Source organism: Corapipo altera, unplaced genomic scaffold (genome assembly GCF_003945725.1).
Source record: "Corapipo altera isolate COAL_440 unplaced genomic scaffold, ASM394572v1 62, whole genome shotgun sequence".
Classification (NCBI taxonomy): domain Eukaryota; kingdom Metazoa; phylum Chordata; class Aves; order Passeriformes; family Pipridae; genus Corapipo; species Corapipo altera.
Genome location: NW_020884894.1, coordinates 12,485,684 through 12,498,404, shown reverse-complemented (window position 1 = coordinate 12,498,404; position 12,721 = coordinate 12,485,684). Strand labels below are relative to the sequence as shown.

General features: G+C 41.4%; 1 protein-coding gene and 1 long non-coding RNA gene across 2 annotated transcripts in view; one reads left to right on the top strand and one right to left on the bottom strand.

Moving 5' to 3' along the window:
- The first annotated feature begins 302 nt into the window (after positions 1–302).
- The window catches only part of PLA2G15 (phospholipase A2 group XV), a 16,932-nt gene continuing 4,513 nt past the window's right edge, over positions 303–12,721 (top strand). Inside the window, exons 1-5 of the mRNA XM_027647017.1 lie at positions 303–482; positions 8,068–8,224; positions 10,093–10,211; positions 11,041–11,139; positions 11,550–11,774. Coding sequence (XP_027502818.1) covers positions 335–482; positions 8,068–8,224; positions 10,093–10,211; positions 11,041–11,139; positions 11,550–11,774 — 748 coding nt within the window. The 5' untranslated portion in view covers positions 303–334. The remainder of the gene's footprint in view (positions 483–8,067; positions 8,225–10,092; positions 10,212–11,040; positions 11,140–11,549; positions 11,775–12,721) is intronic.
- The window catches only part of LOC113948966, a 16,413-nt gene continuing 16,064 nt past the window's right edge, over positions 12,373–12,721 (bottom strand). Inside the window, exon 3 of the long non-coding RNA XR_003528283.1 lies at positions 12,373–12,492. This is a non-coding gene — a long non-coding RNA (uncharacterized LOC113948966). The remainder of the gene's footprint in view (positions 12,493–12,721) is intronic.

Below are 12,721 nucleotides of genomic sequence, written 5' to 3'. Positions count from 1 at the left end.
CCGGCCCTCAGGGCTCCCTCAGCCGCGCTCCCTCAGCCCCGCTCCCTCAGCGTTCCCTCAGCCCCGCTCCCTCAGCGTTCCCTCAGCCGCGCTCCCTCAGCCCCGCTCCCTCAGCGTTCTCTCAGCCCCGCTCCCTCAGCGTTCTCTCAGCCCCGCTCCCTCAGCTGCTCTCCGGGCCGTTGGCGGGGCGGGGCCTCTCTCGCTCGTCGCTGACGCGCGGGGCGGGGCGGTCCCTGCGGGGCGGTCCGGGCGCTTTAGTGCGGGGCCGGGCGGCGGGGCCGCACTCGGCCGGGCCGCGGCAGCGCTGCCGGCCCCGGGGGTATGCGCTGGGGCCATGGCCCCGCCGGCCGGCGCCAGGCTCGTCCCGCGCGCTGCGGGGAGCCCCTTCCTCGGCCTCCTGCTGCTGCCTCTGCTGCTGCCTCTGCCGTGCCCCGGCGGGGGAGCGCCGCGCCGCCGGCCCGCGGGGCCGCCCGTGGTGCTGGGTAAGAGCCGGGGGGCGGCGGGCGGGCGGCGGCACCGCGGGGCCGGGGCGGACCCGCCGGCCCATCCCACACCCCCGGCGGGAGGCGCGGGGGGCCGGGCGCTGCCCGGGCACTGAGGGGCTGCGGGAGCGGGGAGCGGAGCGGGGAGCGGAGCGGCTGCTCCGGGAGCGCCCGGCGGGTCGGGCCGCGGGGCCGGGCCGGGCAGCGCTCCGCGTGCGCCGAGTACACGGCTCGCTGTAGTGCACCTCGGCTCGGTAACTAACGCCAGACCCTCGCTTCTTAAGTTTTTCCTCTGTGTGAACCTTCTGTGAAAGAGGCTGGAATCAGACGTGGAAAGAGGAGTGATTGGGTGTTCCAGCAGTCCAGCTACGTGTATTTAAAAAATAACTGGCTCAAACATGAAAAATGAATATTCACTACTGGCCTGTGGTTTCACCTGTTAACACAAAATAGTTTGTATTGAATATATAGGCAATATTCGTATAATAGTTAGTAATATGTGTTAGATGTTTTTTGTATTTATTGATGAGAATTGAAAATAAATTTTAAATGTTTTAATAACTTGTCTACTGAAACTGTAATTCTTAACTGTTCCAAGACAGTAAGTGCATTTGGTGGCAGTAGTGTCAGTAGGCAGTCCTGTGAATGTATTCAGTATGCTGCACACTCTTATTATGTGATTAGTCTTAATGGTAAGGGGGGGGAAGAAAAAGTAAGAAAATGGGAAAAATATTGGGAAAAGGATAATCAGTGGCATGCTGTTCAGTTTGAGCTCCATTTCTTGATAATAATTTAGGCTCTGATGTTAACTTTATTAGTACTATTACAGACTTCTGACATAAAAGGGTAAATTCTAACACAGCATCTTCAAAAATGTTCTTGTTATCTCAGGAACAAGGTGTATGAATCCACAGTTCTTAATAGACTGCTGAACTGACTGACAGGATGTAGATTTGGAAGTAGAAACTGCAAAGGGATGTCCTAAGGGGTAGGAGTTGAAACCTGAACAAAAGTTCTTTGAATTCTGCCTGAGGAAGCTAGAAACAATCTTTTATCCCATCTTTCCTCTCCATAATGCTGGGTTTTTGTAATAGGCCTTGGCACTTGCTTCAGCACAAGCTTCTTGATGACAAAGGTGATAGTGTGTTAGTTGCTGATCCAATATTGAACTCTAGCTGTGAAGGAATCAAAGATTTGAAGGCAATACTGATTGCAGAAGCGTGGAGTTACTACTGATGGATCTACTGTAAGTATATATGTTCCCTAAGGATGGTTTTAAGAACCATGTCTGACCTACATTTTCTTAAGAGACGTTCTGGTAAATGCTCTGGCTGAGCACACATTTATCAATGAGTGCTTTACAACAGACTGTCTTGCTGTTGCAAACCAGCAGTTTTCATCAAACACTACAGAACTTGCTTCTCTTACTATTCTCTTCAGTGTCTGCGTTTTAAAGTTTGCTGTTTTCTGCTGCCTGGTCCTCACCTGTCCAGAAGGTGAAGATTCAGTGGGTTCAAACGTAAGGTAATTTTTCTGGGCTGCCTCTATGTTTGAGAAAGCAGGTACTCTTGGGGAGTGATTTGCTGTAACTTCCTATTGTAAAATATTATGGTTTTTTGATTTATAGCAGTTACTCTTGTACAAACACCTGCAGTAAGGGCTTAGTTTTGATTAGACATGACATGGGCAGTGAAGGTCGAACAAACAAAGGAGGGGAAGGAGTAACTGTCGGTCACCTGCTGGTTCTGCATGAAATGTTCTCATCTTGATTTTAGTTAACTTTTCGTGACCTTTTCTTCACCCTTCTTGCGTATGTGACATGTTAAGATAAGCTTTTTAGGAATTCCTGCCATGAGGATGGTGGAAGGGTTTAGTGGAATTGTTTAGGGAAGGATTCTAAGTGCTGGCTTAACACAGGTGCTTGAGAGAGGGAAGAAAAACCCACGTTGCCTGGAAACACAAATGAAAAGGACATCGAAGCGTGTGCAGGGCTGCATTATACAGGCCCATACAAGCCTGACATGATTTTGGAGCCCATACAAGATGGGAATACAGAGTTGATTCCCCTGGTTTATCAGGCTGGCATCCAGATTCCTAATTCCTCATATATGTTCAGGTTTTACGTATGTTTTTGTCTTGTAGTAACCAGGATCTCATGATCAAAGCACTTACTCTTGGTTTGTTTGGAAGCTAAAACCCTTCAGTAGAAAGAGGAGTTAACAAGTTTGGTCTTATTCTGTGTGTGGCAACATGGCCACCTGATCTGAAAGAATAAAGAAAGAAGAGATGCTGTTTAAAGGAATGTTGTCAACACAATGACACTTCATAAGCGTTTTAGACTAGTGATGGTCACAAGACCCAGTGTAGCTTGCTCTCAAACTGTTTTTTGTAATGACCTCCCTTTGCAGTTGCAGCCTGTGCTTACCCAACTCATGGAGGAGGAAGCAGAGCAGTAACTTGCACGAGCATTGCTTGTGGGTAACTATGTTCTGCTGCCCAGGCACCAACAAAAATACTGCCTCAAGAAATCTCACATCTGAAAATACATGAGCTGCATGAATACAACCTGGTAACTCTTGTGATGGCAACAGGTCTCAGATTTGTAGAGGCCCCTGACTGGCTCAGGTGAAGGGAGGTTCTGTGGAAAGCTGGGCCAGTGTAAGAGCTCAGTGCTCACCCAGCTTTCCTTGTGCCTGCTTATTGGCCACTTTATGGGGTCCTTTGACTTGCTAATGGATGAGAACAGGAACACGTTTAGGAGAAGTGATTAATGTGGTGATTGAATTACTTTAGTGGAGCAGCTGGCACAAGGAACGTTTGGATTAGGTTAGCTTTTAACCTGGGCTCTGCATCCTCAGGGGGCATTGGTAGCAGGAGCTGCTGTGCCTGGAGCTCATGTTTGTACATAATAGGGAGCCAAACTGGCACGGGTAGTAACTGCCAGCAAAAGACTGCAATGCAATGGCTCACTTTTCCCTGAGATTTGGATAACAAAGCATCAAGTGTATTCATATAACAGTGGTTTTACAGAAGAAGAAACAGGCAAAAGTCAAAGCCTTATGTCCAGAATCCTGGCTGAATATCAGGCACAATGCTCATTAAAATCTAGGGTGATTATCTTGGATTCCTCTCTCAAGTGTTTTTGGGGAAAAGGGGATTAATTAAGATACTGATTTGCTTTTGTGCCTTTTTAAAGAGTTTTCTATTTAGCCAGAACAGTATATTTATACAGAAAAATCTCCTTTAAGAACCAAAATAACCCACCAAATACTTCTGTTTTACTGACAATGTCTACTAAATATATACATATTCTGTGCAATTCCTTCTGTGTATCTGCTTCATGTTTACATGAATCATAACTTTTTTGCACTTCAGTTTGGTTATATTCAGCAGGCTTGTCTTCTAATGCTTGTGAGAAGTAGTTTATTTTGTGGCTGCTCTTCCTGCATTTTCTCATATAGTCCATGGATAATCACTGCATACTATCTCACGTGTTAGAAATTTTTGGAGCTGATAACCCGTCCTTATAAGACCAGCACTGGATTCACTGAACTCTTTACCTTTTACAGCTGACTCAACACAATTACTATATCAATGTTCTGATACCTTCTGCAAACAATTTGTTAGGTACTTGGCTAAAGTTTTCTAGAAAGACACCTAAATGAAGTTTGTTAATAATTGATTTACATGTAAAAGAGCTTTGCCTGTGAATTCCTGCTGACTGCTAATTGAGGTGTGTGTGTTTGTATGGTCAGCTGGCTACATGTCAGGAGTGGTTTAAATGTTTATGCCTCATGTGATCCAAGGTATCTGGAAGTATCATGTGAGATGTTGTTTGCTTTCTTGTTCCTAATTTTAAACACAGGCCTCTTCTGTGGTGTCTGTGAGCTACTTGGAGATGTTCTCCTTAGAGAACTGTGGTCAGAGTTTAACATTAATTTTCCAGGGAAGTTGGAAATTGGTTCGTTTTGAAGGAATACTAATTTATAGAACCAAAATGATGACAGTTATTTGAGGAAATTATACCAGTTAAAAAGTTATAATAGTTGATAAATACTCAAAAGCATTTGCATTTCAGATAAAAGTAGTAAAAAAAGTATCAACTGATGGCCTTTTTTTTTTTTTAATCCCATGCATACACACAAAAAATAGCCCAGCCCCCAACCCCATTATTATGTAGGCACTATTTTTAATTATTATTTTATTTTTCTTAACAGATAAAATGTGAGATCCTCCTATTCAGGGTGTTTGTTGAATGATCATTTGTCTTTATCTGAGCAGTATTAAGGCAAGTCACTATAAAGGATAGTGATAGGCATGAGTCTGAATGTGTTCTAAAGCTAATTGTTGTAATTCACAGGCTTGGAAAAGTCCGAGGCCACTCTTAAATGAAACTTGTAAATGTACTTTCCATAAAGTGTAAACATACAAGAACACATCCCAGGGCAGATGAGATGAAAAAAATCAGCCAAGGATGCTGTAATATTGAAAATGAATTGGGTTCATCAGTGTATTGGAATGAGTTCTGTTGGGATTACTGCCTGTGAAATGTGAGAATGTGCTAGAAATCTGATGGAAGTGCCTTTTATTTTTTTTTCCTGAATATGAAATCTCGTATTTCCAAATGTTGTAGTTCAGAAATCAAGAGAGGAATTACACAGCTGCAAGCTGGGGAGCAAGGGTACTGCTGAAGATCTTTTCTTGGACATCCAGTTTTAACTAGTGCTGATGTATTTTGCAGAACTCCACTTGCCAGTTATTTTGGGGTCAGTCTGCAGGCTTTAAAAAGTATGAACTTTATGTAATGTTTCCAGCAAAAAGGCTTAGAAACTACAGATACTGGTAGATGAGAGGATGAGGAGAAAAATTGCTTAAAGATAACTCTGCCCACAGATGTTTTCTCTGTATGGCCTGAAAGCAAAGGGAAAGATGTTTTTCTACTGCTTTTAAATTCCATCATAGAAAATTTGGAAAGGTATGCCCTTAATTTACAGAATTAATCTTCAATGTGATATTTTTTAACCTGTTACTTATCAAAAAACCACCAAGTAGTTCTCCAGCCAAAAGGTAAATCATTAACACTGTTAAACTGGGTGGGTTGAGGACTGAAGATCTTGCATATTTCTTTCCATAATCTCAAAAATCAAAATTTGTATTTTATTTCCTATAGCTTCATCATGAACCCTCTTCAGCTTGCAAATATACTTTAAAAATAAAAGCCCCAAGCTGTGAATTACAGTGATTAGCAGTTTCACTGTTAATGTGGAAATGTAAATATGACAGGCATTTTTGTTAATCCCTGCTTTATGAATAATCAGGCCTCATACTCGTACATGAGAATTTATTTTTTAACTCCAGGATGTATCTTGGCACAAGTGGAACTTGTCCCTTATCTTTTGTTTAGAATTGCAGAAATTGCCATTTTTCATCTTGTTCTTTATCATCCCTTGAGTAAAAATCAGTATGTCATGTTTCTCATCTTCTGCCCTGAACTGGACACAGGAGCACAGCCTCTGTCCTCAAGAAGCTTGAAGATAAAATATCTTAACTAAATTAAACTTGCAGTTAATCTAAGATTACTCCATTAAGTCCAAGTGAGACTTTGTACAGTTTCCTGCTTTCAGCACTTTTGTTGGTAAATGTATCTTGATTATAATTTTTAACTTCTTCAGTTGTGAGTTTGCCTACTCTGAGCAGGAGTTGCTGAGGTTTTTGAACTGCACTCACTCATCAGCAAGTCCTTCAAACTCCAGCTGTTTGTCTAAGTCTTTGAAAGGTATCTTTGCTGGAAGAACTTGATTTTTACCCAAGGAAATGAGATTCCAGGATAGAACAAAATGTCACTCTTCTTTGTTTTGCATTGAAACCAAAGACAAAATCAACCTGTTCCGTCCTTGGCAGGTCTGCTGCTGAAACTGCCAGTCACCAATGATTGATATAAATAGAATTACATTCTGTAAAAGCACTGATACAGCAGAGGCACCACACTGGAACAAGCTGTTGCCTTAGTTTTCTAAGGAATAACTAAGTAGCATTTTGTGAGGTTACAAGAGTGAACTTCAGTAAACTCTTTCTAGGGTGTGATGCAATCCTATAATCTCCCTTACTATGCTTTCCAGTCTATCAGTCCTTGAAATATGACCTAAAATAAACCATGGTCAGCTACTGGGGCTCTTAACATTTCACTTAAGGCTACAAAAATAACACCATTAGAAACCTAATGAGAAAGTAGGGGTAGTTAATAAAGAAATCCTGAGGTATGTCTTGTGGTGAGGCATAATCTGCAGTGGTTAGGGAGTGGTTTAGAGTGTGGTTGTTCAGGTCTGTAGTTTGAAGTTCTGTCTTCTTTCAGTTCTGCAATAAATGTTTCTCTAAAAGCACATCTGGCTTTCCAGTTAAATTAAATGTTCCACTAAAAGATATCTATTTCCTGAAGCCATTGCTAAGTATTAGTGTTTTATAGAGCTTAAACTGTTTTGATTAAGTAACTTACTGGGGGGTGGGGGGACAGAACTGTATGGGTTAAAAATTAAAAAACTTCAGAACTAAACATCAGCAAGTAAATAGGGTACAGTTGTGCACACCCCAGAAAGGTGGCTGTGTGGAGCTGAAAGAGGCTGGGAAAACCCTTAAGAAGGGCCTAACTTCTAAATTTTTCTCACATAGAAAAACTTTTCAGATGCTGAAATGTTTTTGCCTTTCTGTTTTTTGAAGAAAAAATGATTAACCATAACAGAATGTAAGACATTTCTCTGAAAACTTGCTGCTGAAAATTGTAAGAATGTTTTGTTAAGTATTTTTCTAATTTAGAAAAATATTCCTGTTTCCATCTAGCATTTAAAAAATAAAGAAAAATAAACCTCAATCAAAGGAATACTGGCATTTAGTATATGCCTCGAGAAAGTGCAATTACAAGGCCAAGTGTTACAGTTGTAATGCATACAAAGAAAAAAAAGTGAGAAGCAATACTGTTGTTGCATCCAAGCCTGCATGTAAGAGATATGAAACTGTATTTTGACATTGTTAGCCAACTACATCTTGTGTTGCAGAAGTGTGGTTGGAGGTGAAGAAGGGAAGATAAAATATAAATGGATCTTTTACTTTTCATGTTTTTAATCTCAAATTGATAGTTTGCAGGCAACTGTTTAAAGAGAACAAAGACTTTTATATGCAGTTGTGACACTGAAGAAAAAGTTCTTTCAGAAAGATTGTTTGTACTTTAAAACACAGATAATTTTGGTAATGTCCAAGGCAATCTTTGTTTTTCATACCAATGGACTAATGTGACATGTTCCTTTATAGTCCTCTCTTGGAAGTTATGAACTGTTGATCCAGAATTATTCTATGTAATGATTCCTCAGGTACCGATTCTTTAAAATCTAAATATTTTCAGTGGAAAATGTACATGTAGTACTTTCTTCTTATATAATATTTTTTCCAGTGACAAAATTTTATAGTGTCTGGATGCAGTGATGATGCAAATGAGGGCTACAGTATTTAGATATGTATATTGCAATGTAAAATGTTATTTGCTTTAATTAAGTCTCCCTTTTGTATTTTCCTCCCTCCTTTTTCTGTTTTTCAGTTCCAGGTGACTTAGGTAATCAGTTGGAAGCAAAGTTGGATAAGCCATCAGTAGTGCACTATCTCTGCTCTAAGAAGACAGACAGTTATTTTACACTCTGGCTGAATCTGGAATTGCTTCTGCCTGTCATCATTGATTGCTGGATTGATAATATCAGGTAAGACCAGAAACATTGCTCTTTGCAGTTAGTGCCTTTCCTCAGGCTGACTTGCAGAATGGCTGCCTAAATTCTCTTGTTTGATTCAAGACTAGTGAGAGAAATGGCTTGGAATTCTGCTGGGACTAACAGGAGTGCTCTGAAGGTGTGGCTCTGTGTCTGAGCCAGCTGTTCTTCGCTGATGAGGAGCAGAGGTTCTCTTGGCTTCTACTTTCTCTCCTACCAGTTACCCAGTGTAGGTTTGAGCACTTCTCAGGCACCTCTGTGAGCTTTCCTCAAGAGAATGTTTTCTGCTCTTTTTGGAGCCAGGCTCTTCTTGATGCTGCCCAGCAACAGGACAAGAGGCAATGGGCAAACTGATACCTGGGAAGTTCCACCTGAGCATGAGGAAGAACTTTCCTGTGCAGTGACTGTGCACTGGGACAGATCACCCAGACAGGGTGTGGAGCCTCCCTCACTGGAGATATTCCAGAACCATGTGCTTTAGGGAGCCCCTGCTTGAGCAGGGAGGTTGGAGCAGATGACCCACTGGTCTCTTTGGGTCCTGCCCGTTCTGTGATGAATTCCTGAGGTTTGGATGAGGCAGGGGGAAGGAGGTACCTCGGGCAGCTCAGAGGGGACAGGCAGGAGGAATGTGAGCTTGTGCTTCTGCTGGCACTGTGTCATTAGCAACAGACTCCTGGGCAGCTGAGACCAATTTCTACCACTAGATAAATGGAAATGACTGGTTTGGATCACATTTCATGGAATATTCTGAGTTGGAAGGAACCCACAAGGATCACCAAGTCCAACCTCTGGCCCATACAGAGTCTGAACCCACAACCTTGTGTTATTAGCAGATAGGGTCCTTTACAGGCAGCCCTAGAAGTCTCTTTCCAGAATTATTTTGGTTTAAAAAATTGCCAATTTGAAGCTTTCAGACTATTTCATCATGCAGTCTGCTTCATTGATCTTCCTCTAAAAATATTACAAATATCACTACAAAACCAAGGAATATTTAGCTTGTGCATTTTAAAAATATTGAATTGGCATGTTGCTCTTTAATGTGAATGTACTGAGTTGTAGAACAGTCTGCTTTGTCTTGCTATGCCTTACAGATTAGAGGAATTTTGTTGTGAGAAGGTCTGAGTGTCAGTTTAGATTCTGAGACTCCATCGAGAGGTAAAACTCGCGTTCAGAAATGGCAGTTGTATTGATATGGTATTAAAAACAAACAACCCCCCACCTATAATAATAGTGATTAAAAAAAAACCCCAACTCCTGACCCAATGCTCCAGATTCTTCATATCTCAAGGTCATTTGAAAAGTATTCACAAAACACTTGATACCTCACTACATTTCCTGAGATACTAATAGTAATTAGTCAAGAAGTAAAGTGTTCCCTTATGCTGGTATAGGTGTTCCTAGTTAAACAGAAATTAATTATTTTTAGCTAGGAGAATACTTTTGATGCCTGATTTTACAGGTATTTTATCTCCTACTGCCACAGTCTTGTGCTCTTGGCAAGTTTTCTCTGTTATGTGGCTTGATGCAAAGTCAAGTGGTACAGAACAAAGTAGCTCATATTCTAAAGCTGAAATTCAGCCACAGTTCCATATGCTCAGTGTTACAGAGAAGAAAAGCCTTAGATTCTGAATGTAAAGCATTTGAGTAATTAAAATAATTGATTGCATTGTATAAGCTGTTAGCCATTAGAGCACTCTGATCGTGTCTGCCTGGGTTGTGTTTTATCTCCTGAGTAAAAGCACTTGAAGTTCTTGTCCTGCACTCAGAATGTGAGACCCAGTGCTGCTGAGAGGTCTCATGTGGAAATACAACAGGTTTCATGGGGTTTTTTCTCTATTTTTTTTCTTCCCCCCCTGCCCCAGGCTGGTGTATAATCGAACAAGTAAGATTACAGAACCACCGGATGGAGTGGATATCAGAGTCCCAGGATTTGGGCAGACATTTTCCTTGGAATTTCTTGACCCGAGTAAAAGGAGCGTTGGTATGTACGAGGATTGCTCTTTAGGGAGCTGCAATGTGCTTAATGATCTGCACCAGATGAGCCTTATAACTAGAATAGGGTCACCTTTAAAGTTCTCCACTTCAGGGACTGTGTAATAAACATCCAAGACTAATGAGTGAGGTTCTGCTCAAAACTTAGATATGACTGTGATGCTCAGTAGGATGTTACAACCCTTTCTAGATGCATTTAGTTGTGGTAATGCCTAAATCCTATGTGTCAAAGCTTGTAATATGTGACATCTTTCAATATGCAGTCTGTAACTGTTTCCCTTATTTGCTATTAAAATGTTATGTTCAGTTACTTCAGTCTTAGTCCTCTACTTGAGAGATATAAAAATAGTTTTGTGGTAGTTTCCAGAATTCTGCCCTGGGATACAAATGCTGTAAGCATTTGTTTGCAAGAATAAATGTTGAAGTCCAGGCCAATCTTTATGAATGTGTATTATACCCTACCTGAAGTTAATTGGCAATCAGCAAAAGTTAGGACTCTAATGTAGTAACTTCTGAGGTGTTTTCTTTACAGTTCAGGAGTAAACTTTTCTCTACTGAGTAAAATTTATCCCCTTTATGTATACTAGATTTTGCTGCCAAAATTTTTGAGAGATCAGCCACCGAGTAAGAAGTGTTAATAGCAGCATTCTCTTGATTTTGGGGTATAGTAGGCACATCTCATTTTGTTTAATGTGCACGTAGCTTCCTGCAGTTTTAATGTCTGCATATATGGTATCAGAGGTAAAGCCTCCAAAGGGAGTTTGTTTGTAACACTAACCTTGTTACTGTTCTGTTTTTCTCTTATCTGTTGTCTACAGGAAGTTACTTTTATATGCTGGTGCAGAGTTTGGTAGACTGGGGCTACAAACGTGATGAAGATGTAAGAGGAGCACCTTATGACTGGCGAAAGGCACCAAGTAAATAACATACTGTTACTTGAACAAAATTTTGCCTCTCCTAGCCAGCAACTATGTTTTGAGTCTTTTCTCCCATCCTATACAATCATACTTAATTTTGACTGGTTCTTGGGGCCTGGGCACTCCAGGACCCAGACGTGAGCTCATTGTTGTGATTTCTTTTTTTTTTTTTCCTCTTTAAACAACTCGCCACTTAAAACTTCCTTAAAAACAGAGCAAAACAACAGAAACCCCCCACACTACCAAAGCACATGTCCACAAACCCCACCCTCCTCCCACTTAATATTGGAATTTCTAAACTCTGTAATATTAATTCCATAGACAGTTCAAAACACTTTTATTTAAAAGTTTATGGTTTTAAAGTTTAGCATTCACAATTAATAATTCTAACTGTAATCTGTATGTTTTAGATGAGAATGGAGACTATTTTGTGGCACTTCGCAAGATGATCGAGTTAATGTATGAGCAGTATGGAAGTCCTGTTGTCTTAATTGCCCACAGTATGGGTAATATGTACACCCTGTACTTCCTCAACCAGCAGACTCAGGATTGGAAGGACAAGTACATCAAGGATTATGTGTCACTGGGCGCTCCCTGGGGAGGGGTGGCTAAAACTCTCCGTGTGCTGGCCTCAGGTGGGTACCCAGGGCTGTGCACAGTGCATGGTCCTAAACTAGCCTGGGAACTCTGAGACTGGAGGAGGAGAGGTTAAGGTACTGCAAAGGTAAAAATATTTTTCATAAGTGATGACAACTTGCTGTGTCAAGCCTTGAGACCAGACTGTCATTCTTCCTCTTTGTGAGAGTGGACTGAATTTGTCCCCATCCTGTAACAGGAGCTATGTCCCCTCTTGACCCCTCCTGGCCTCTTTTCTGCAGATTGTTCTGTCATCTGCTGTTTGGCCTCATGCTTTCTATTTCTGTCACTTCTGCCTCCAGCCTGATTGCTCTGTTCAGGATTGCAAAGCTAACAGGGGCTCCAGAGCATTCCAGAGTTTCCTTTGATCCAGGATCACACAGCTGCCTGAGGTTAACATTAGAGGAAACTTAAGACATGGCAGTGAAGTGGTGCCCACAGTGTAAATGGCAGGTGAAATTTGTAACACTGCTGACTGAGGTCTGGGATTTAGCACACTGGATATGCTTGAGACAAAAAAAAAACTGACTAAAGAAGCATAACGTATTACACTGATTAACTGCAAATGACTGATGGAAAATGTTCACTTACCCCATCATGTGATACCATAATGATGTCATGTGCTTTGGCATTTAGTTCTCGATGATTCTGGTTTGGTTTTGTAGCTTACTTCTGACTTGTTAGCTTTGGATATCACTATCTTCTCCCTAATCAAAGCTGACATGAAAAATTTGACTTCATCGAAATGCAAAACACACAGCAAGTGTCAGCCTTGCATGGACAGAGCAAAGAATACTTTGCTTAGCAAAGGCATTTGAGTCTGAACAGTAGTGCACTGCTCTGTAACTAATTAGAAAACTTAACTCAATACAAACATCCAATTTACACATTGTTAAATGTGTTGCAATGGCACTGTAAAAATTGATTTCCCTTTTCCCACAGGCTT